The sequence below is a fragment of the Zonotrichia albicollis genome, chromosome 5, assembly GCF_047830755.1.
Source record: "Zonotrichia albicollis isolate bZonAlb1 chromosome 5, bZonAlb1.hap1, whole genome shotgun sequence".
In the NCBI taxonomy this organism is placed as follows: Eukaryota; Metazoa; Chordata; class Aves; order Passeriformes; family Passerellidae; genus Zonotrichia; species Zonotrichia albicollis.
In genome coordinates, this window is record NC_133823.1 from 40,380,803 (window position 1) to 40,405,831 (window position 25,029).

Consider the following 25,029-nt stretch of genomic DNA (forward strand, 5'->3'; position numbering starts at 1 on the left):
TCAGACCATTTATGCATGTACACAGTAGCCAACATACTGAGCTTCAGGATCAAAACTTCATTGCATTTAAACTTGACAAAGTGCCAGGTTTCATCCACATCTGAAGAATCAGACCGCATTTTAGTAACATCACTTAGAAGACTACTCCATGCATGAATAATGTCTATCACAACATGTGGCAAAAGAGTAAAAATGCATGCCATTAATACAAAACATCACTGCACTTTTCATAAGATACCAATATGGCTACTTATGTCTTTGTGGGGCTGTTTTATTTCTGTGCCAATTTGTATCAGAACCCAATGGACTGGGGTTTAGAAGAATTGTGTGGTCAGGGGAAGAGTAAAATGAAATCAATTGCAGACATGAAGATCTTACAGGAACAGGGCAGGCAGGCACCATTTCTTTTTTAGTCTGAGCATGTAGTACATCATAGATGTCAATGAAAACAAACTTTTGTGTAGGCATGATGCCTATTTTTACTGTTGATGTTTTAATGCCATTAGGTAATGCAAACCAGAACTCAAAACATTTTCCACAGAGTTCCAGGACCCACTGTGTACTGAGTCTGCTCAGTGTCTACAGGAACTTTGATAGAATGTGTTTTGTCTTTCTAGCATAAACAAACCACCATCAGCTTGTTTCAATATATACAAGTTCTCTATGCTGTGATCCCTTGTTTTACCTTCTCCATCTCTGAAACATCCAGATGCCTCACAATAGATTTGTTTTTATTTTAACTGGAAGAATAAAAAGAAAGAAGTTTGAAAGCTTGTCAAATAATGTTGGGTATTAATATACTTGAAGCAGAGGGTAGGCTTGAAGAAAGTCCTTTGACACCTTAGGCCAAACTTCAGGAAACTTCTGTTCCTTTCCTAGGAAGTTGCTGGAATGATATATTAAGCACTAGCATAAAAATCAGCAGAAACTACACGTGCTGTGATGCTGTCAGAACTGAAGTGGTGTGAGACCCTCCCCTTCCCCAAACCTAATGTAATTCAGCCAAATTAATGGAGTTCACCCAGACCCTGCATCCAATTGATAATGCTCTACCATCCAAACAGTATCACAAATCTCAACTGATACCAAATATTTTCAAGTGGAAGGATTATGTTCTGCAGCTTCTGATACCTTAGATTTTAAATTTATTTAAGTTTAAAATCTAAGGTATCAGAAGCTGCAGATCTTATTTTACTTATTTTACTGAACTCATTTTCTCCAGCTGTCAGTAGCATTATATGTAGGGTCATATATTCTTCAAACACATCTCTAGATTTAAACATGCAAAGTTGGCAGAAAGGAACATTTCATAAACTTTTTTTTCCCACAGTTAGGGATCTGTACTTACTTCAGGCTCTCCACAGAAGTGTGACATCCCCAACTACCCAAAACACATGAAGAGCTGGGGTTGCAGAGCTGGGGTCGCACTGTGTGTTTTGGGTCAGTCACACCTGCACGGACCACACCTCCAGGTGCGCCAGTGCCTTCTGCGAGCTCGTCAGAAACCCAAGGAGGGGCGTTTCACCCATCGACGCCCCCAGCCCTTTACAGTAGGAGCAAATGCCGCTCCAGGACCAGCAAGCAAGGTGTCACACATGCCCAGGAGCCCTCAGGAGCCTTTCCCTTGTGCCACATGCAGCCCCGCGTCCCCCGGCTGCCGGAGCGGCGGCCCCCAGGGCCAGCGCCCTTCTTCCCACCGCGAACTTTAAAAGGCAGCAGGGAATTCCTGTGCTTCCCTGCCCGCGCAAGCCGCCCAGCTCAAGTTATCGAGTTATTCCTGGGAGCAAGGCGGGAATCAGCGCCCCTCCGGCCGCACAAGCCTGGCTGGAGCTGGGACTGAGGATCCCTCCCCACCGCGCCCAAGCCGCCGAGAGGCCCCGACGGCGGCGTTCCCCCAGCCCCTCGCCCACGCGGTCCCGAGGAAGGAAGGAAAGCGGAGAGAGGAGCCACTTACGCGGCCCAGGCACGGCTCCCGGCGGCGGCGGCGGCGGCTGAGCGGCGGAGCTCTCTGGGCGGCCAAAGCCGGGGCGCTCCTCCCCTCAGGGAGCCCCCATGCCCGGCCTTCCCACACGTGCGGCGGGCAAACCCCACCCTGCCGACCCCCTGCCTGCCCTTCCCTCTCCTCCTCCCCTCCGTGGCCGGGGCAGTGCGCTCCGCTGAGCGGCGCGGGGGCGCAGCGGGGATGGGAGAATTCCCTGAAGGGTCGGACCGCGTTCCCCCCATGTACACCAGGGGAGGGAGGCCGGCCCGCCCCGGCACCGCGGTCTCGGAGCCTGTGCGGACAACCCCGCTGTCCCCGTCCTCACGGCGCCTCCGCGGGAGCGACCATTGGGGTCCCACCCGCGGCGCTCTCCCACTCCTCAGTCCCAGCAACCACGGGCTTCCCTAGCCTTGCTTTGCCCCGAGTGTTTGAGGTTCCGCTCGCGAATAGCCCTGGCGGGGGGTTCGTGAGTGATACGCCCTCGGAAACAATTTCCCCGCAGCATCATAGGGGGCAGCCTGCGGGTATTTGCCTGCCCTGCCTTTGTACGGGAGGCAGGAGGAGAGGCTGCTCCAGGGCCGACCTTTGCCGCTTGCGGATCTATTTTTCCGAGGCACCTTTCAGAAGCCGGTGATGGGATTTTGTAAGGAAGCTCCAGGCAGTGGTGACAAAGAAAGTAGAAGTGCCGCCCTGTCAGTCCTAGCAGATAACACTTTCTAAGCTTGTTTTGGGAGACATCATAGGCAACATTTGCCTGATGACAGCAGAGTGCCATTGGATGGGTAGAAGTACAATGCAGCCTCTTTTCATTCTAGTGTTGTTAAGCACTGCCTTTTCCTGCTAGCCTTGTCATATTTGTTCAAGATAACTGGAATGGCAGCTCTATCTATCCACAGATTGGAGAGTGTTAAGTGCTTCGCTCTTCTTCAGCCTAAATAATTAAAATAATTTCTCTCAGCCAGATATCTTTAAAAACTCATTTTAAAGCTAATAATAGCTACTGCTGAGATTAACGTCGAGAATATCCAGAAGTCATCATCTTTTTCTCTCTGCATATATTCTACTTACATAGGTCCTTTCCTTCTAACACTATAATCTGGATCTCCCAGCTGTTTCAGGGTGGTGATTATCCCACTCTGCTCTGTGCTGCTGCAACCTCACATAGAATATTGTGTGCAGTCTTGGGCACCAGAATAAAAGAATATAAAGCTATTAGAGAGTGTTCAAAGGAGGCCTAGAAAGATGGTGAAGGGTCAAGAGGGGAAGGCATATGAGGAGAGGCTGAGGTCACTTGGTCTGTTCAGCCTGGAGGAGACTGAGGAGATGCCATGGCAATATTCAACATCCTTATGAGGGATAGTGGAGGGGCAGATCAGTACCTATTCTTTCTGGTGACCCAACAGGACCTGATAGAATGGCCTGAAGTTGTGTCAAGGGAGGTTTAGGTCAGATATTAGGGAAAAAAATTCACCCAGAAGGTGATTGGGAACTGGAACAGGCTCCCCAGGGAAGTGGTCACTGCACCAAGCTGTCTGAGCTCAAGATGCATTTGGAAAACGCTCTCAGACACATGGTGTGACCCTTGGGGCTGTCTTGTGTAGAACTGGACTGTGATGATCCTAGTGGGTCCCTTCCAACTCAGAGACTCACATTCTGTGTGAGTCTATGAATACATAAAATCCTTGGACACAACTTTACAAATTTTGGCTATGGATCTGCTTGTCTCATTTTTATGATATTCTCTCGCTAGATATGGGATGGGTGTGTGTATGTATATATGTAAATATGTACATTATATATTCATATACCCACACACATGGATCCCTACTGTCAGGAACTGCCTTTCAAAAAATTCCATCTTTAACCTGACTAGGTTTTGCCTTTCTCCTTCTACAGGGGAAACTCCTTCAGAACTGTGTATCTGAAAGAAGTCAGACATCTATAACTCTGGTTGAGTTCTCATTCTGTGAGTCTCTTTCTTCTCGCAGAAGATCATATAGAGGGCCAATCTGACAAGATAAGAAGAGGAGAAACATATTTGAGGGGGTGACTTTTTAGTGACTTAGCACTTCATAAGTGAATTTATGGCTATAAATTAAATTGTGCTGTTTGCAGAAAAATAATCATGGACCATTCTGTTAAACATTTATGTTGTGTTCCCTTGTAGTTGGACTCCTTTTACATTTAAATTTTCATTAGAATTTTCCATCTTTCCTTTCCTGAACATTTCAAGTACAGTGTCATCAGCCTACTAAGAAATAGCTACATCAGTAAAGTAAGCCATGCAGTGAAGATTTTTATCAGAATATACATCAGTTATTGGGAGGAATCATGTGAATAAGGGGCAGCCTATTCAACCAAAACATTAGCAATCAGAAAGTTATTTGTCTTTGCCCTTCCATGTGTGCAAAACAACAGTTTTGACTAAATATTCCAATCCATATCAGGAAATTATGTATGTGATAAATAAAATAAGATAAAATCTTCTGAATACTACTGAAGAGTAATTTTCGAGTAATTGGATTTGTGAACACAAATGTTTCACTAAATGCTCTGTATATCACATTACATGGGAGAAGTCAGATGTAAAAATAATTAAGGTCAACAGAATAAATTAGTCTCACCAAATCTGTGATACAAAATTATTTTTGTCAAATTTCCAGTCACCCAGCATATTCTTGCTGTACTGTATGTGCTTTTATTGCATGAATATTAAATGATCATTCTCCACCACATTCTTTAGCTGATAAATGCAAGGAAATTTTTATCATATACAAAACAAAATGAAAAAACTACTCATCCTCTTTCTTTCCCTCACTCTTCATTTACCTGAGTGAAGCAATTGAAACCTAAGACTGTGTTCTCATTTTGAAAATTCTAGTATTATCCTCTGTTGATGTGTTCCTTTCACTTTCCTGTTTTCACTGTGGTTTTGTATGTAATTGTTTCTGTTCTGAGTATATATTATCCTGTGTGCCCTGTTGACAGGAGGAAATGTTGAAGAGATAGTACTAATATACTCAATAAACATATAGTAAACTTAATCTCTTGAAGTTTGAACTTGTGAGCTGTGCTGGCTGGTGACCTGGGGGGAGCAGGCTAAGCTCTAGCCTCCTCCCTCTTCACCACCTAGCTCATGGCAAAGTTATTCATAGACAATGGTCCTTTGAGGAATGTAAATGCTGTGAAAATGAAGGCAATCTTCCTTGCAAACAGGTTAATGCTGATATGGCCATGACAGAATTATGTAGCAGAGCAGAAGGTTCATGTTTTGGCTGCCTGGACTACATTTACTCATTAGATAACTAAGAACTTTTATTATGCAGGATAGATTGTCCTTTAAACTTCTAAAATACAAACACAGAGGGGAAAAGGGTTTGTAAAGGAAAAAAAGAAAAGCCAAAAAGTATTTTTAATCTCTGTAAGTAATTAATTACCCATTTTTAGGGAAAAAAGAAGTATGAGGATTTTAAATATTTATATGAATACTGAATGACAATTTTTAACAGTTGGGGATTGATTTTCTTTAGAAAACCTGTCCGTGCAGCGCCAAAAATGAATTATTGCTTTTCCCCAGTAGGAAAAAAAGTTCGAACAGGACTTGATCCTCAGCTGCCAAAAGCAGGCTTGCCATTTGAGACTTCCAGGGGGTGTACCGAGGGGAGTGTAAGGGGGAGTGGCAGGAGAGCTGCAATCATCTCCTGTTTCCAGAGAACAGCACTGAGGTAACTAATAACTACCTCCAGCAACTCATGGCAAGTCTCAGGCATTGAGCAACTGAGGCCGTGTCAATGAAACTTCTAAAAGGAGAAGGAGCGTGCCAAGAAACTTGGCCAGACTAGTCAGCAAAGAAAACATACTTTTTGTTTCAGTTTTCAGCAGGTTGCTGATGTATTAACCACTACTTAGCAGTCTGTGTTCACAGGCTCAACAGAGCCTCTTCTGAATTTACTTAAGTCCTTAGGGTTTGATTAGCCGTAATGAATCACATGAGTGGCCTCAGTAAGATAGTATTAGGTGAACTATTGAGGCTGAACCAGCAGCGTGAGTTTTGGCCCATTTAGGGAAAAAAATGTACCTTATGGGATTTTGAGGGTTGGCTTCTTTTCATCTCTTCTACTTTTCCACATGACCTGTGCATCGACTTGACACCTTAATTTGTCTGAGAGAAGTTAAGGAGGTAATCTCTTAAATTAAGTTGGGGTACTGATATTGGTTTTCTACTTTTTCTAAGACATGAAATAGCTGCAAGTTTTTAAATCTCATCTATGTGGAGCTGCTAGTTAAATTCAGAAATTGTATGCACTACTTATGCATTTATGCATCACATGCATTACTAAGTGGAGTTCTGCACAAAATTAGCATCTGCCAATGCAGGCTTGTCTGGTAAGGGGAGCAGCAGAAAGAGAGCTACAATGTGTTGCAGCAGAATTTAAATGCAAAAGCTTAAACATGGTCCTGTAGAAGTGGTGCTGTCGAGTACTGTTACTGTCATCAGTTCTGCAAGCTCAGAATAGCTTCTGAACCAGAATCTTTTCTTCTTTCCCAGCATCAACAGAACCCATAGACTGTATGACTTAATGTCCTCAGACACTCAGCTGTCTTGAAGCGTCCAGATTTTCAGTTTAGAGGGAAGAAAGTACCTTGCCTGCGATTTATAAAGAAAGCCTGAATAACCAGATACAAATGCCATCTCATTGGACTTCTGGGATTCCTAGAAAAAAGTTCACACTTGAGAACAAACTGTTCTGTGTAAAGGTTTCTATGTTTCTGTGCAAAGGATGCCAAGGTTATCTTTTAACAAGTTTTTGATTCTGGATTCTGGTAACTATTTATATAGAGCTTTGTGTCTCTGCTATTACATTTTTCCTGACATGTGAACTTGGTTCTCCATAAATCTGGAGGCACTTTAACACTCCAATTGTGTACTGTAGACAGATGATGAGAAACATGAGCTGCTCTACACATTTCAGTCAGACAGTTAATTTTAATGCCAAAGGCAATTCTACATCAAGGGCACTGGTCTTTAATTAATTAACAGTCTATTACTTTGATGTTCACCATACATTTTAGTTTCAGTTCAGCAGTTTTACACTGTATCCTTGATCTCCTTCTTATCACAACCTCCAGCTCTCCTAAATCAGTTTCTGTGGTTCAGCATGTCTCTTCTGCTCAGAAAACTGACCAAAAATTTTTAAAAATCACTTTTGAGAATAAACTAATACTTTTAATCAGCTTTCCCAGGAAGATTTCATTGACCTTTCGGTTGCTGTGTAGTCCCTCAAACAGCTATTCTTCCCCTTCTCTGTGGCCAAAGATGTGAGAGAACTTCCCACAGTAAAAGGGTCGGAGAGAGCAGCCAGATGTGAAAGACTTAAACAGCCCTTGCAAAAGAAAGAGCAGAAATATTCCCCAAGGAAAATAATGTTTACAACTGGGGCTTGTAATTGACTACAGAGATGTCACAGATTCTATGACTAGATACATTGCATATGTCTTTGCTCATCAGTGTTCCAGTGTGTATGCTTTATAACTGAGTATACATTATGCATATATGTGCTCTGAAGCTGATTAAAATGACATGTTTGCAGCTTTTTGATGAGATTAAGCTAAATTTTTAAGTTGTAAGGAAGAATGCAAAATTTTGGATATTGCACAGAATTTTTCTTCATGATTTAGAATGTTTGCTCTTCAAGCTTTTTCTTCAAAGAAAAATATCATATAGATAACTTCCTACAACTGCCACTGGCACCCACAAAATGGTGGTATTGTTCCACTCCTGCAGTTACTGTTCATCAGGAACAGATGATATCACCATTGACAATGTATCCTGCAAAATTTTAAGAACCCACCAAAGGATTCTAAGGTATTAAATCTAGGGTATTATTCATATGATGGATTTGTACCCATCACCTTTCTGTACACTGCTATTTGTTTTCTTGAATACAAGTATGAGTCATGTAATATTATTGTTTTCTTCTTTTGATATTTGAATTGTTCTGAGCTTAACTGAGCAACAAGTGATAGAAGACTTTATTTTTCTCATGTCATCAATAATTATATTTTTTCCCCTCTAGCCACCCACATATGTACTTGAGTCCTGCCTGTGGCCACTCATGCAGGAGGAGTAAACAATCTACTGCATAGAAAGCAGTGAATCACAACTTTAAATCTGAATGAGTATTGGCATAATACATTTCTATATATCTGTTTGCATTATCATTTCTTATTCTTTGGCTGATCTTTACATTTGTTAAAATGCTGATGCACAAGACACCATATAGTAAGATTACTAAATACATAGAAACTGCAAAGAAAATCTTGTCAAAGAACTGCCAGCTGTCACAAGACAATTTGCCTCATCAAATCCTGCTTCAAGATGTATATATATTATACTGAAATCTGCAGTGCAAACCTTCCAAAAAGAAGTTTTTTATCACAGCAAATAGAAGACTGGTAGGAGATATGGTTGCAGCATATATTTGAAAGGCTAAGTTTTGGGAAGAGAGACGAATTGTTTATGTTGGCAAAAGAAGATGTTGGCAAAAGAAGATATTGGCACAAGAAGTCCATGAATATATTTGGCTGAGATGTATGAGTCAATATCTAAATTTTTGTAGTAGTGATATATGTGGAGAGAAGAAATAAAGTAACTGGTCTCAAAATGGAGCTGTCTGATTTGTGAAGAAGATCATATAGGGAAGTAGTTAACAATAACTTCATGATTTCCAGAAGATCCCCTTCAGTCCTTTGTCTTTCTGAAAGGGTGGATGTATTTTAATTACAAAAGTAGTTTTGGGGAGAACTATCTATGTTAGTTACATTGCCCAGGAAAGATTAGGCCTAAGCACAATGATTTAGAGACAATTTGTTTTTTTATTTTTGATATACGCTTTTTATAAGAATGAGCACTCATGGGTTTGATTTATTTCCCAATTAAAAAGAGTCCAGGAAAAAGAGTGTGTTAGTATGACCCAAGGAAGCAAGACAGAGCTGAACTCAACTTGTTACAATAGCACTGAGGATTAACAGGCTGGCTCTAAATGCTTTATAAGACATAGAAATTAACACCCTGCAAGTGCCTGTTGGACACAGACTGTACTGGTTTAAAAGCAGTTCTTTGCAGGGTAATTTTTTCATCACTGCCAGAAGTAATATAGAGCGTGACCTATTAATCCTGGTATTAAAGACCTTCCAGCCTCAAGTTTTGTGGTATCCATTTTGCTTAAATATAGCAGATTTCTCAAGCTAAAGCTAATGGTAACAGCTGTGGTGCAGTGTCTAATCTTGCAACTATTATGGTTTACATAGTAAATGTCCGTGAATATAAAAGTCAGAAAAGGTGCAGCTCCCTCTCTGTAACTTACGACTTGGTTTTTTCCTAAGAAATCCTGTATTATGCAAATTTCACAAAACTGAGAATCTGTGTTCAAGATAGATGCTTCAGGCTACGTGCTTAAACAGAATGACTCATCATAACCAGAATCATATAAGCAGTTTTTTGGTCACTGAAGTACAAAAGCTCCAAGTTGTCTCTCTAAAAGGGAATTTCAGACCCTCACTGCTCTGTTGTTAGGAAATATTCCTGTTTCATCCTCAGGTGAATCCATAGACAATTTACATTTTTATTCTTTCCTAGAGTATTGGAATGACCTTCCCTCACCCTTTTCTTCTCAGATATGTTTTCAGGAAGTTACCCTATTCTCTCTCTGATTTTATTTTGCCAGGCTCAATAAGCAAAAATCTTTCAGTCTTCTCTTGTGCAGTAGATTCTTCATATCCCTGATCAAGCTAATTGCCTTTTCTTACACCCATTCAAAGTTAGTTCCTACTTCTTGAATATGGATGAAAAGATTTGTAGACTCTTTCATATAGGAGCTTACTAGGTCCTCTACACTGGCTACAGGACACTAATACTTCCTGTATTTCTATACAGCATTCAAACCAGGATTGTGTTGGCTTTTACTGTGTCTGAACTACAGCTTCAAGAAGTTGATTTATTCTTTTTACGTGCAATTTCAGATTTGTAGAAAATTATTCATGTATTTTAAACACCTGGCTCATGGAAGTATGAAAAATGGAAGGTGATTAAGTCTTTTATTCAAGCTTATAGGAGAACCTTAAGACAAGGGGATAATTCAGACAAGATTGCTTTGACGAAGAAATTGGGAGTCCATGCTGGAATAATCAGAGTCAAACTGCTAATACTGAAACTTCAATCTGACAGAACTTCGGGCATTTAGTAAGAAAATGTTACAGAAAGCCCGAGTAGAGGAAAGTGAAAAAGAAACAGAATTTCATAGCAAAGCCATTAAGTTTTAAGTCTGCCACCACACAAGTGAAAGGGAAGCTAGCCACAGCAGAAAGAAAGAAAATGCATATTGCTTGGTTTACTAAATTCAAGAAGAGGGATCTTGGATTTCTCCCACACCCTCTTGTGTCAGATTTCCTGGTCTCTAATAGAGGTTGTGCTGACATTGCAGCATGTTGTTTAGATGAGACTCTCACTTTCTTTTCACAGCAGCCAAAAACTTCCCAAAATTTTCTCTCTCTCTCTCTCTCTTTTCGCTCCACCCCTTGCCGTTAATCCCATTGCCATATTCACTGCCTTGAGATGTTAGTAAGGAAAATTGACTGCCTTTAAAAAAGACAGTTGGACAAGGTACAGTTCCTGACTATTACACTTTTTATAAACTCTCCAGTTTTGTGGGAAAAATAAGCCATCAGAGTACATAGAAATTTGCCATAAAATCAAGAATGCTGAAAAACGGAATAGAATAAAAAAAAACTAACAAAAAAATCAGGCTTTCTGTATTGCTAGGCACATTTCCAACACATCAGTCTATGCCGCGTGGACTTTCCCATGCCCAGTATGGAAGCCAGAAGTGTTACTGCACATTAATAGTTAGCCTCTAGAAGCTGTGTCAGTGTTCTTGTCCACAGGGACTGATCACATATGGGAATGGGGGTGGATCTGGCAGTGCAATGTGGGAGCCAGCTCCCCTCAGAGAAATCAAAGTGGTGAAGGTCATCCAAAAGTGGCTCAGAGTATCGTTGTCACTTCAGCTTGTATGAGCAGCTTCCCACTGAATTTGATGCTGTCTTGCCCAGCTTGTTATCAGGAATACAGCACTGATTCAGCAGTGTCAGAGAGATGGATTGATGCTGCTCCTCTCACATTGCACATACCATTCATGCTATAGAGCTACATGATCCTAACTTAGCTAGTTTTCCTCTCATCTCTTTCAGAGCAGCAGTGTAGTGTAGATGCAAAGAATGGTTCCCTCCAGCCTGCACTGAGTACCTGTGGAGTTTTCCAAATCAGCTCCTGAAGTTCTGTGTCTAAAGTGGGTTTATGTGAACTGTGTCATGGATGGATTTGCTGCAAGTTACTTGTTTTTCCTCTCCTTTTCAAAAAGGACAGAGCATTGTAGTGACAACAAGAACAAAAGAGTTTTGCTGATCCCTTCACCCCCTTACATAATAAGGATACAATGAGTAGTCCTTCCAACTCAAGAAATGCAAAGACTAAAGAATGAGGTTCAGATGCCCGAGGCTTGTTGGCATTTATGTTAAACCTGATAGTAAAAAGGTGACAAAGACTATATGTATTGCAGTACTGAAGGTGCCAACCCAGAAATTCTCATTCATTGAACAGATGTACTAACTGGAAGCCTGTTCAAAGGCAAAAGAAGAAATGCCTTTTATTCAGTTTTTTATTTTGCAAGGTGTTGCACAGCCCCTGGGAAGATTTTTGGGATGTCCTTCCTGTGCAGGGTCGGGAATTGGATTTGATGATCCTTTTGGGTCCCTTCCAACTCAACATATTCTATGATTCTGTGATTGTCTAGTGACTTTAATCCTCCCAGTTAAAGCCCCTGGAGTTTGGGTGAGTTCAGTGTATTGCAGAATTAGATTCCTAATGAAGAAACAAAATCCTCCATTAAAAAGGAAAGAGTAGTTCAAGGGGAAGGAGGATGGGGATTCAGAGAAATGAAGACTTGCAGCTGTCTTACACAATGTGTCATCCACCAGCAGTAACAGAAACATATTTTCTATTCTTAACTGCTACTTATGTGGGCTTTTTGGTGTTTGGGTTTTTGTTTTTTTGGTTTTTTTTGTTTTTTTTTTTTTAGGTTTTGTTGAGGATTTTTTTGTTTGTTGTGGGTTTTTTTTTTAATTTTTTTTTTTTTTTGTAATTCAGCTTGAAAAAGACTTTGGTCTACTTCCTCCCGACAATACTCTGATACATTTGTTATGGCTCCTTCTGCTGAATAGGGACTTTCACGCTGTTCTCATTTACACCATCCAAATAAGGCTAATTTTAGCAAGATGCTTTTAAAAAGTGCAAACTTGCTACTATTTATTTCTGTCAAAAGTTACATTCAAGAGAAAAGACAGTGAGAGAAACAAACTCTGAAAAATAGCTATTTTTTTACCAGTTTTCATTTTAATAACTAGAAATGTCTCAATTTCTACAGAACAGAAAATCATACAGAGAAAAAGTAGCTACTTCACACTCTACTGCCAGTAAGAACAAGCACATGACTATTCCTTTGACTTAATGAGCCTTGTTAAATGCAAATTAAAAATAAAAACAAAAACAACAAAAAACCAACAAGAAAACCAAAAGAAAACCTCAGAGTATAATATACAAAATATACAAAGTGATGAAAAAATACACAGTTTTGTATTTCTTTTGATACTAACTGGTTTTGTCTGACTATTGCGTTTTCCATCCTTTGAGTAATATGATAGCTCTGAGTTTTCAGGGAAAATATCAAAATAGGTACCAGGCTCCAACAAATACCTAACATTGAAATCTGTTGAAAAACCTGTGAGTAGAAATCCTGATTTAATTCACTGTTGTGAAATCATCTTCTGGAATGGAATTCTGGACCACGTCCACTTGCTGGGAGTTTCATAGCAAGAGGACATACTGCCATTGTCTTTATCGTATTTAAAACATCTGCTCCAAGATCTACAGTTACCAAGGTGATGCAAAACCTTAGTGTGCTTTTAAGAAGACAGCTATGGATGAAATAATGAGAAGCACTTTCTGCTATTCACATCCTGGAGTAGAAGAGCTGTTTTCCTCCTTGCTTAGTTTTGGTCTAACCTGTGGAATAATGCAGTTTGTTAGTTGGCTTTTGTGCAGTAAGTTTTGGAGCAAGGCTTGGCACTGGGCAATATGATTTGCATATATCTATGTGGACATTTTATTGGTGGCAATGCTACTTCAGTGTATCTTTTCCTGGAGACTTCTGGTGCTCGTGCATTTGCTGCCTATAAGTTATTGCAACTTGGCTCCTCTATTCACCTGGTGAAGAGGGAGCTGTCATACTTTTTAAGTGCAGAGGGTTGCTGGCTAAGAAACCAGTTAATTCTGTGATTTGTTTTCAGTTAATAATACAAAAATCATTTAGGAAATGAAGAATCTGACTGTACAACTTCTGAGTACCCATTAAGGTGTCCAGATGCCAGCCAGAATTCATAATCCCTTCAATATGTACCAACAAAGAGTATAACAAAGAGAAGCACCCACAAAAAGCTTTCTCAAAGATGTGAAAAAACCCAGCCTTCTAGCTTGTAATTCATACTGCAATTTACTTTCTCACATTAAAAGTAATGCATTGCATTGTATGGCTAATAGACTCAATTGATGAATTGTTAAGGTAATGAATGCTGGAAAAATGAGTTTATGATGGAGTTAGTATAGACTGTGAAATTTGATTTCCTTGAATTGATGTAGCATGGAGTTTATTATGATTTATGCCTACAGTTACTGCCATATCAAAATCTAACTAAGGTCACTGCTGTGAAGGAAACCACGTGTGATTTACTGATGGGAAAATTACACAAGGTTCTAAATTACACAGACCTTGGGTTTCTACTCTACTAAATCCACATCACATATTTCTATTTAAATAAGCCCTCAAGGGCTTTGTTTGACTGATTGTTTATTTAACTGGTAAACATACCAATGTAATATATTTACCAATATCAAATACAGAAAGAGATTCAGGCAATAAAAATTAAGACTATATAGTTTCATTTTGTCATCTGCTTTTCATATCCTCCATTTTTCTTCCCTGTCAAGTACAAAAAATTATGTTTTGATGATCACATTGAAGAAAAAAAATCACAGTGGCATATTATACTTCAAGATAACAATGTACTTGGGTGTTAATAAGTGATAGACTAGTAAAAACATCATGTCTTCCACCAAAAATGTGCATTTCTGCACTGTTTAATCAACTCAGACAAACCTTATCTTTCTTACTTTACAAATTTTTTAGTCATGCTAAAAATGTTCATTTGTGAAGACAGACCTTTGGTATTTTTAAAGGTTCACTTCAAATAAATGTTTAATTATAGGATATCTGGGTTTATTTTTTAGAAGTAAATTTTTGAGGTTTGTGTCTCTTATAAGTTTCATGTACGAGAAATATATCTAACTGTCTCTGTGTTTCTCTCATGTAGGCCATATTTCTTTTGCCCATTTCTGCATTATAATGAGAATATAAACAAAAGTCAAACAAATAAAATAACTATATTTTTCAACAAATGCTGATTTAAAGACAAACATTTAAAGATTCACTGAAATATGAAACAAATGAATTGACTCCTTTGATTTTGGAAATATTCCAATAAAGGGCTTATCCACAAACAGTAGGAACCTTGACAAGGAAAAATAACATCAAAAGCCAAAGCATCTGAAAGAAATAAAATTATCTTGAATCCCAGTATTTTCTGGAATGATTCTCCAAATGCTGAACTTTCCTTCTTGCAAAACACAGCAGAAAGATTAAGACTTCAGATAATTCAATTAAGATAAACACGTTCTAAGAGTTAATAGTACAGAAGCTAGGCTTAGACACTTGGAAATTTAGAGAATTTGTTCTCTGAAATTTATTTTCCAGCTACCAATATGCAATAAATACTACAGACAGACACTTCTGAAGTGCAACTTTTGCAAAACATAAAAGGCAGGGAATCTGTTCCTCGAATACCAGTCCACAAGTACTTGTACCTTGTCAGTCTGACAATGTTTTTTCTCTTTCTTCCTCTCTCTTCTTTTGCCCACAGATATAATCAGAGACAGTGAAGCTAGATCCACCCCGGACTTACTTGGACCTGCTGGAAGGAAAATTTTGTAGTTGAGCACTCCTTGACAGTGTAGAAACAGGAATTGCCAAGTGCAATTCTCTCTCTCCCTCTGAAAAAATCCAAAATTTTCCAAGATGCCCTGAGATGCCCTCAATCCTTTTAAGAACCACCAAACAATGTGCTAATAAACTTAAGTTCTACATGCCAGAGAGCAGCCACTTGAGGATTTGGCCCTAATCTTTACTGTCCTGTTCATCTCAGCAAGAAAGGAGATGCTTATGGAACACAGAAGGTTCATTCCTGGCTTTACAGAGACAAACTATTTTCTGCCTCTGAGGACACCACAGGGGATTCCAACCAAAGCCCAGGCTCTTCTGTAGGACTAGAAAGGCCAAGAGTGAGAAGCATTGGTGTTACCTAACCCAGTGATGTTTAAGGTGCACTAGGCAGGTGGCTGGTGGGCACAGAGGTGAGAGCCCTGTGTGCCCTGTGTGGGCACCAAGACATGGAACAGCTTGAGACATTAGGATGGGAATGGTCCCCCTGATACTGTTACAGATGTAGATCAGCAGCATTAGACATGTAGGCTGGCAATAACAACCCACTTCAGTGGCTCATGATGTGGCACGCAGCAAAAAACACGGTGTAGACATGTGCTGGATGAGTTGACCATTGCCATTAAGTCAGATTAATGTTAACTGTTAACTCATTGGCTTTTATAACTGTTGACTCAAAGTGGGCAGTTTTGTACAACCATGTCCAGAACCATCTGAAGTTAATAGTACATCTCATCTCACAGATATTTTTTCCTAGACATTGCATCCTTTCCGCTCAAATGAGGACCATTCAACCATAATAATTCATGGGCCCTTTGACCAATGAGCAAAAGTATTTTTTAGCAATACTCTGGACATTCCTCTCTGGGAACAGATTACATCAAATGCTGTCTTCTCATGAAAATAATTGACAGAGATAAAGAACAGAAATGTAATACTACACAGGGTGAGAAAATGTCAAGAGTTAGAGAAAAGAAATTTCCTGAGCTTCAGAGCTTTCAGCCCAGAAATGCCAAAACTTTCTTCAGAACCCACTCAAAATTTAACTTTTTCCCTAAGCCCAAGCAGCAGTAATGGAACCTGAAAAGTACTGACCTGGTGAAACAAAGTGAATTCAAGTATAAAAATGGGCAAGTTTTGTCAAAGCGCATGTGAATTTATTCATAACACATTTTCAGTCTGAACACTGAGGTTTCTATGACCCTTGCTTAATCAGCTATTTCTCAAAAACTAAATTGCTTGTCAGTAGCTTAAAGATTACCACATATTCTGAGCCCCTTTACCACAGAGGTTTAGTGATACTTCACTGGCAGCTTCCACAGTCTCAGCTTATTTCCATAATCCTGTGGTAGATAAGGGGCCAAGGCAATCACCTGAAATTCAGAAGGATTTCAAGAAGCACAAGGCAGCCAAAACTGATTCTGGCCACTTATTGTGATGGCTGTTTGTCAGTCAGGTGGTAGGAATCACATCAGTTTCAGTTCTTCTGCAGAGAGATTTGAAGAACTCTGTTTGGCTTCAGCGCCTTATTAGGAAAAAAAAAAAAAAAAAAGGAAAAAAGCCTAATCTTGAAGGGCTTTTTTAGAGTCAGGAAGAAACATATTATCTCAAAAATGTACTTTCATATGGTGTGAATTTGGAGTATAAACCAGCATTTTAGTAAGGGTTTTATTATATATTTTTGGGAAAAAACTGTCTTTTTAAAATTTCACTTCATAGAGCATTGTGTTTTCTGTAAAATTTGGAGAGTAATCAAAATTAATTTGCAACTATCACACCCTCATGCATAAGCATGACTATAAAAGACACAATTCCTTCACTGAATTCGGATCACCATAGGTCAATGGGGAGCTTCAAGATAATTTCTTCCATATTTTAAACATAGCTTTAACTAATTCTTATACAAAGACCAGGGAATAAATTTCCTTTGTTGTCCACTTTTTCTTTCTTCTCTAGTCTTCTTCCCTAAACCCAAATACACCATGGCCATACCTTTTTCTTCATGTTGGGAAAAATGCTCTAGGCAGATCATTAATATGGTCCCATAAGTTAAGAAAATGTTCTTTGTGAAAGTGTTGGAAGCTTCCTTGCTATCATGATGTTATTTTTCATTGAGCAATACTGCTTCAGACTACACACAGTTGCAGTCTGCTTTTAACCCTACATCTTTGTTTTCTTCTCCTGAGTTGTTGCTGAGCCTCTGATTGAATGTTTAAGAAATAGTTAAGATAAAGGTGTTTTTAACAATATATACCTTCTTTTTAAACTAATTTTTATTTTCTAATATCACTTAGGGGAGTACTTCCTGTCTAAGATTTGGGAGAAGCTAGTGTAAAGGTGATCAGCACGTGCCAGATGCGACAGTTCAGAGGCAAATCTCTAAGCAGTATTTCACCACTTCAGGAGTTTAGAAGCTTTAAATTATCATGTGGAAGAGTCTGTTTCTCTGCTGGCTGTATTGAGAAGCACTTTTCTCCTTTTTTCCCCTACAATCCATATTGTAGTAAGTGACTGACCCCTTCCTGTAAGTGCTAAGATTTTCTGTAACTGCCGTGTGTGGTATGGCAAACACCAGCTCCAGGACATCCTGACTGACCTTCCCCCACTGTCTCTCCAGGTGGTTGTGCCAGCATGCTTTGTTATGTAAAATGCAGCATTTCAGAGCAACAGGTTTGAGTATTTTAATCTTGTTGCAATGCTCTTATTAGATCAACAGTTACCACTTTGGCATAATAGTACCTGTTTCTTCAATATGTGAAATCATCATGTAAATAACTGGACATATATCCTGAGTAAGTCTAGAGTTTTGTCTATTTTATTTCTCTACTATGCATTTCTGGACAATTATCACAAACCTGGCCAGATATCATGTGTGATGTACCATATATCATGTATCACAATGTTATATGGTATATGTTATATGATGTGAATGTCAGTTTGTTAATCTGCAGAATAGCATCAGAACCATTCCAATTTCCAGAGGCTGGCTGGTATTCTTCCTGCAAAAAGTTTGCTTTTATAACAATGTAACAATGTTTTATAACAAGGACAAATCAAAGACTTTGAGCCATTCTTGAAGGAAAAGTTAAAAGGTCAAACCTAGTAACAGTCAAGTTAAACAATAAAGTGGAAGCTGCTCCTCACATCCTTTACCTTGTACATGCAGTTCCTGCTGTATTAACTGGGGGCTGAAGTGTGTCCAAGTTCATTTACCAGGAGAAAGTTGCATGTTCCCTGAAAAAGGTTCAAAAGTTATGAAACAAATATAAACAGACACATTGTTTTCTGAATTTCTGGTACTTATTATCTAGGGTGTAAACATGTTCCAATAGAATGAATATCATTTGACAAGTGGCATGAAAATCCCTGACAAAAGGAAATAACAAGAACAAATCTTATAAGGAGCAGAGCAGCTGAGGGAGCTGGGTTGTTGATTCTGGAGAAATGGAGGCAGAGGGGACCTTGTCACTCTCTACACTCACCTGAAAGGAAGTTGTAGCCAGGTGAGGGTTGGTCTCTTCTCTCAGGCAGCAAGTGACAGGATGAGAAGAAATGGACTCAGGCTGTGCCAGAAAAGCTTTAGGTTGGATATGATGTTTAATGGTAACATGTTCAGGTTAATGGCTGGACTTAATTGTCCTAGAGGTCTTTTCCAAACTTAAAGATTCCATAATTCTAATAAATTTTAGAGGTGGTTTTTATCATACAAAGGGGTTAAACCAGCAAAGAAGTACTGTGGAATTGTGGAGGAAACAATTTTGAAACTACAAAGAAGTTACAAGTTACATGATGCTCTTGTGTATTACTGGTGTTGATATTTTATGTTTGAAAATTTATTAATATACCATATTTTATGGTAAAAAGTGGTACTGTTTCCCTTTTCCTATTATAAAAAGTCGATTTTGCAATGCATCTTACTGAATATTTTCATTAGAAGAAAACTGATAAGAAAGTCAGTTGGCTTTGATACAGTCCTATTTGGTTTGTGTGTAATTTTAAACAAATAATGTACAAAGACCTGTAAGGTGAATTGCATGAGAAAGAGCTGATGCCCAAAAACCACTTTTTGCCATCAGTGGGTCCAAAAGCATTTCCTTGGTGAAATGTCAAGCTGGGTTTTTTTAAGCTCCATTTCTTATCCACAAACCCCGGGCTGCACTCAAACTGGCACTGTTTGCCTTTAGCCCACAATAACATGGGCTGAGCCCAATCTCCACATCTGCATCCCATGTACCAGACTCTTCAGTTGGAGGATTCTGTCACCTTGGCTATAGCTGTCCCAGCAACCAAGCGGTTATACCACCAATTTTATGTTATTTTTCTGCCTACATGTCAGTATTTAATTTATGTCTACAAATCTGTGGACTAAACTTTAAAATAAGCATTAAAAGTACCTAAATGTGTTCTTTGATTTTGTATTATATTAAAATGCAGCCCACAGGAAACTACCCTTAAATAAGTAAGATATCATTGGAAAACACAAATAAATCCACAAAGCCTTCCACATCTAACATGGTGGTTCAAATACAGGCCAGGTAGCTTTTATGGAAAACGTCTGAGTTTTTGGGTAACTCCACTGACTATAACAGAAGTGTTTACATATTGGAAGTGAAATGTGCTTTCAGGTTTTTATGGATGAGGCTGAAAGCTGACTCTGTTACTTGTGGATATAGAAAATAATTATGCTGGTATGATTCTAGTCCTCAGTGACTGGCATTCTTCATGGGAAATAAATTAAGAACTTTATTGACAGTTTCAGTAGATAGGTCAAAACCTATGTAGGCATGGCAATTTAATTTTCCTGCCCCTACATCCTAGTCAAGTCAGAGCAGTAATCTGCAGAATTATTTCTGGTTATACCTTTACAGAGGATTTTATTTCCACACTGTTGAGGCAGCAGTCTCCATGAGCCTGAAATGCAAATGAAAACTATCAGAGAATTTTTAGAAAGCTGTGTTTACTGAAGCTTTACATGACAATTGCATTAGATGTAACTTTTATCAAAACCCAAGTTCTGTTTACAGCTGCATTTGCCCAGCAACTATTTTATCAGCCAAAATCTGTGTCAGGATGTTGAGCAACTGATTGCTACCGGGACAGCAATGCTTTAGCTTTGCAGATACTGATGTACGTGAAGCAAAGTTAAAGTGCATTGTCATTTGCATCTGAAAGTTCTCCTCACATCAACTGTAGGACTTGAACTTGGCTGCGATGAATCACAAGATGTACCAGAGTAAAAGTGTCTCTGGGGACTGAAAGGATAAATGTATTTTCTTCCAACTTTACTCATTGGTGGTGATGCCAAAAGATGATAATACACGCAATGAATCACATCAGCTATAACTACAAAGGAAACATATTTCATGGTTGGTTAATTCTTAGTTGATTCTGATGCTCTGGCCTAAAACAGAGAATAAAAATATGCCACTGATCAAGAGTCGTATGAAGTCCACACTTTATGCACATTTATGGATGCCATCCAAACAGCAGCAGAACTATGAGAGAAAGACGGGCAGAAATGGGCCAAAATGGGAATGGCAAGCAGAATGATCAAATCCAGGGGTGACTTATTTTCCACTCATCAGCTTCTGCCTCCTCTAACCTAAGAGCTGATTAAAAAAAAAAAAACATCTTGATGCCCTGGGTTTTGTGGATAAGAAATGGGGGAAGAAAATCCAGCCATTCACTAGCAAGAAAGTGGCAGGATTGGAGAAACTTTGGAACCAGTAGAGCTGTACCCACTGTTCCCTTTCCCTGGGGGTAAAATGCATTTCTGTTTTTGGTAACCCCATGTTATTTTCAATCCATATTTTATCTTTCACAAAACTAATTAAGCTTGCTCTCTTCTCTGCAGGCAAGAAAAGGATATGCTGAGAGCTTCTGTTGCTCTGGAGCAGAGTCCTCTTGCTGTGGCCTTTGTGGGGCTTGTTTGACAGGTCTCCACATTTATTTCTATGCCTCCATGAGGCTAGTCCCTACTTGTGAAGAATTGCTGGAATACCTTGATCAATATAGAATACCTGGGCATTTAATATTTATGGTGTATCTGAAATAATATACTAGCACCTCTAGTCATTTGCACATTGGTATAAACACTGAAAAGTTTCTCTTTTTGCTCTGAATATGATAGCTGGTTAGAGTATGAAAGATGCTTAGAGATACTCGTTCTTTATCTACACTCTGGTAAACTGGGAAAATCATCTCAGTGTCATTTCTTTTTGCTCCAAGAGAAAACACATCTCTGGCAATAGGTAAGGCAAAAGGAATTTCTGACACAAGGCTGAAAACTGTGTGTCACTGAAAATATTCCCTTGTGCAAATCTGAGGATGCAGCAAAGTCGTGAACTACAGACATACAGAGCTTGAGATAAACAAAATCCAGCGCTTCGGTTTCAGTAAGAGGAGCTTTTCTCTTTGAGCTACTGTACGCGCTGGGCCAGGAAACAAACAAAACGGGGGGAGGCGATCTCAGACAGAGCTCGCTTTATGCTTCCGATCTGATCTCCCCTGAAAGAAAGGGCAGAGCGATGTAGCGCTCGGTGAGACAGCACACCGTGCGGGCTGCGCGCTCGGGGCCGCGGGGCGGAGGCTGCGGGCCGTGCCGTGCCGTGCCGTGCCGTGCCGTGCCGTGCCGTGCCGTGCCGTGCCGTGCCGGGCCGTGCCGGGCCGGGCCGGGCCGGGCCGTGCCGTGCCGGGCCGTGCCAGGGCGGGCACGGAGCATCCCCGCTGCCGGGGCGGCATGGCAGCTGCCGGGGAGGCGGAGCCAGCCGCTGACCTGCCGGCATCACAACACGGGCGCATCATCTGCCGGCAATAAGCCCTCCCTTCTTCCTTCCCACCTGCACCGGAAAACGCCAGGAAAACATCAAATGAAATTCTATGATTAAAAAAAACCCCAGTTGTTTCCAGCAGCAGGGCCGGAGCACGGCGGGGACAGGCCAGGTGCGCAGGGCCGCTCGGCGGCGGGGGCGGTGCGAGAGGAGCCCGGCGCGGCGCTGCCGCCATGGAGCACATCCGCATGCCCAAGGTGGGTCCCGCCGGCCGCGGCTGCAGCCCCGCTCCGGCCCCGGCCCGGGGGAGCCTCGCCCCGCAGCCCTGCGGCCTGTACGGGCCTGCGGCTGATGCTGCGGGCTGCCTGCCGGCCGGCTCGCTGTGATTGCTGCCCTGCGGGATGCGCCGGTCGGGATTGTCCGTCAGCCCCTCCGTTACCGCAGGCACTGCCCGACAGCTGCGGGCATCCCGATGGGCTGGGGCGCTGCTGCTCGGCCGCCTGTCGTGGGCCCCGACATTTCGGGCTCGGAGATTAATTGCTTCAGTGTTTCTATGCTATGTTTGATCTTTTGCCGACGTAATCTGTTTTTTTCTGCAGCTTTCTAAGCACTAGGCCTGTATTTGTTTAACAAAATTGCCACGTTACTCTAAAAAACAAACAAAAAAATACAGTTTTAACACATAAAAAGGTTTAGATTAAAAGTAATCACAAAAAGTAAACCAGAGCAATATGTTAATTTGAAATGCGGTGGGATATATTATAATAAATATTGGTATTTATTATAATAAATAAATATCTGTGTATTTATTTATTTAATAATAAATAAGTAAATACGAAATTAATAATTTGTTTTCATTTGTTATCAATATTTAATATGCTGGCATGAATTTGACATCAGGGCCTTGTTATTTGCCTATTTTTTTCGGCCTTTAGGTGTTAAGCTGTAAATCTAGTAAGAAGATAGGCATTTATAACAACTGCCTTCCTTCTAATCTCATTTCATTACCTGTTATCTCCCTTTTTGGGAAGGAAGAATTTCAGAACAGTATGGCTGTGTCCTGCAGGTAGGTACAATTAGTGGAAGTTGTCTGTAGAGATGCTCCTGACCATTTGCTGAAGAATGCTGAAAGCATGAATGAGAAAAATATTAAAATCAACTTATAAGGGTAGAAAAATACATTAAAAAAATAAATGGTTGTGTTTGCTGCAAATGGGAGACCCAGGCAAGTCCCCGTTACAGGCAATGAAGCTTATCTGTTTTCTTTTCTACAACCAGGTCCCAGTCCAGAAAATATTACTCTGCATATGTAAAACCCATTTCTGTAGCTGATAGTGTGAGAAGGCTCTGTACCAATGCCTCAGGTCACTGAAAATCTTAACTCAGTGTGAGGTGATTCTGCAGTCCTGCATCCTGGCAGTCTCTTACATTACAGCTATGCTGAAAGGTATCTGATATAATAGAGCAGTTTAGGAAGAATGATTTAAAGGTACAAGGGGTACAAAAATCCTTTAAAATTTCCAATATAAATGTAGAAAATCAACATGTTTTGATTGATTACTAAAATACTTAATCTCTCCAGTTACTCCTAAATACACTGAAAAAACAGTGTATCTACAGCTCCCTGACAGAATTGATACCATTGATTTTTTTTTTAATCCCTCATCTTGAAATAAGTCACTTGTACTTGTTGGGTTTTTTGTTTTGTTTTGTTTTTACTGAATTTGGTTTTGATAGTTTGGAACTGAACATTAAATGTTTTCCAATGCCTGTAATGTAAAAATAGGTAAGGGAAAGCTCATAGTACCATATGTTAGCCTCTGGTGTCACATTTCCTGACTCCATACAATCTTGTCCTGAGAGAAATTTGAGAAGTGACTGCCCTGCTCTGCAAAGTTATTAATCTCAGAATAATGACACTTTCCTGATTCACAAACCCCGCCACAGGGAAAAGCAAGATAAATTCCATACTTAGCAAGATAACAAATTTACTAATATCTGAAAACAAAATTCTTAGCCCAAATAAAAGCTTTTCTTTCAAAGGGAGATCTATATTACATAACACCCATTAGGTCTCAGCAATTGTTTTAATTTTAAGTGAAATATGACTGTAGCGATTTGTGGTTCATAAATATCAAAATTAATCTGGTAAAACATAGCAGACATTAAAAAAGCAGAAGGTAATTACATACCAGGTGGGTCAGTAGTTCATTAACATAACTACTGTGTGTCAGAGTGACAGAGGAGAGAGAGCATTTAGACCTGGCCACATTCTGCAGCTTCTCAGCATTTACAGTATTAGGTTCCAGCTCTTCCTATTAGTGTCCATTTATGGACCTCTCTGTGTGAGTCAGCCAGAGCTCCTTATAGGCAGGATGACACTCTCTGGCTCCACAGCCTGCATGGAAGCAAGCTCCAGAAGATCACAGTTTCACAAAAATTATCTTCTGTGTATTGAAAAACCTTGAGTAGCTTCCTTCAGTATTGCTTCCTTCTAGCTTCAAGAATTTGTTCAATAAATATTCCGTGTTTACCTTATCCATGCCTTAACAGTAAATCTTGATCACAGCCCTCCAGATTCTGATAATTTCAGAGAAATGTCATCAATGACCCCAGGACCTCTTTCCTATGTCCAGTCCATTGTTCTGTAGATATGTTTTAGGTTGTTTTTCCTGGAGGTATTCTACCATGTCTGTCTGTGTTGAAGCTCCTATGTGTCTCCTTTGCCCGCACAAAGTTTTGCAAGACTCTCCTGGAGTAGGATTTCCCACTGCAAGGGCCATTCTGGTGCTTTCCCAACAGACTGTACATATCCACCTGGTGACACACTATTTGGTGTGCTCACCACTGTTCTGTCATTATACTCTTGGTAGAAAACAGGATGCATATATAATGTATGCCTGTATGAACATATATAGGCACTGTATTTTCACAAGGTAAATGCCACCCTATGTATGAAGGCCATAATTTAAGTTTAAAAGTTGGAGACCATCCCTTATTGCTGAATAGAATTATATATAACTCCCATACCCTTTCAAAATTAAAAATTAGTAAAACCAGTGACTGACATGAGTTTGGAATGGGCAGCAAGATGATTTAGGATAACTCTCCT

The 25,029-nt window shown here is 40.1% G+C and overlaps 2 protein-coding genes and 1 long non-coding RNA gene across 9 annotated transcripts in view; 1 reads left to right on the plus strand and 2 right to left on the minus strand.

Moving 5' to 3' along the window:
• SLC7A2 (solute carrier family 7 member 2) overlaps window positions 1–2,090 on the minus strand; it is a 53,576-nt gene extending 51,486 nt beyond the window's left edge. For 3 of the 7 annotated variants that reach the window (XM_074541444.1, XM_074541441.1, XM_074541447.1), the window contains exon 1: window positions 1,955–2,072. The gene's annotated coding sequence lies outside the window, so the exon portion shown is untranslated. Of the gene's footprint in view, window positions 1–1,954 lie in introns of all 7 variants that reach the window. The other 4 variants (XM_074541448.1, XM_026791519.2, XM_074541443.1 and 1 more) reach the window with 4 other exon arrangements.
• A 10,406-nt stretch (window positions 2,091–12,496) lies between these two features.
• Window positions 12,497–24,293, minus strand: LOC113458847 (uncharacterized). Its single transcript, XR_003379497.2, has 6 exons — window positions 24,110–24,293; window positions 22,926–23,042; window positions 18,630–20,058; window positions 18,301–18,381; window positions 15,015–15,121; window positions 12,497–13,100 (listed from the first exon to the last, which is right to left on the minus strand). It is a non-coding gene; the product is annotated as an uncharacterized LOC113458847 (long non-coding RNA).
• The window catches only part of MTMR7 (myotubularin related protein 7), a 44,664-nt gene continuing 41,677 nt past the window's right edge, over window positions 22,043–25,029 (plus strand). Inside the window, exon 1 of the mRNA XM_005483880.4 lies at window positions 22,043–22,174. Within this exon, the coding sequence (XP_005483937.1) occupies window positions 22,151–22,174 (24 nt within the window). The 5' untranslated portion in view covers window positions 22,043–22,150. The remainder of the gene's footprint in view (window positions 22,175–25,029) is intronic.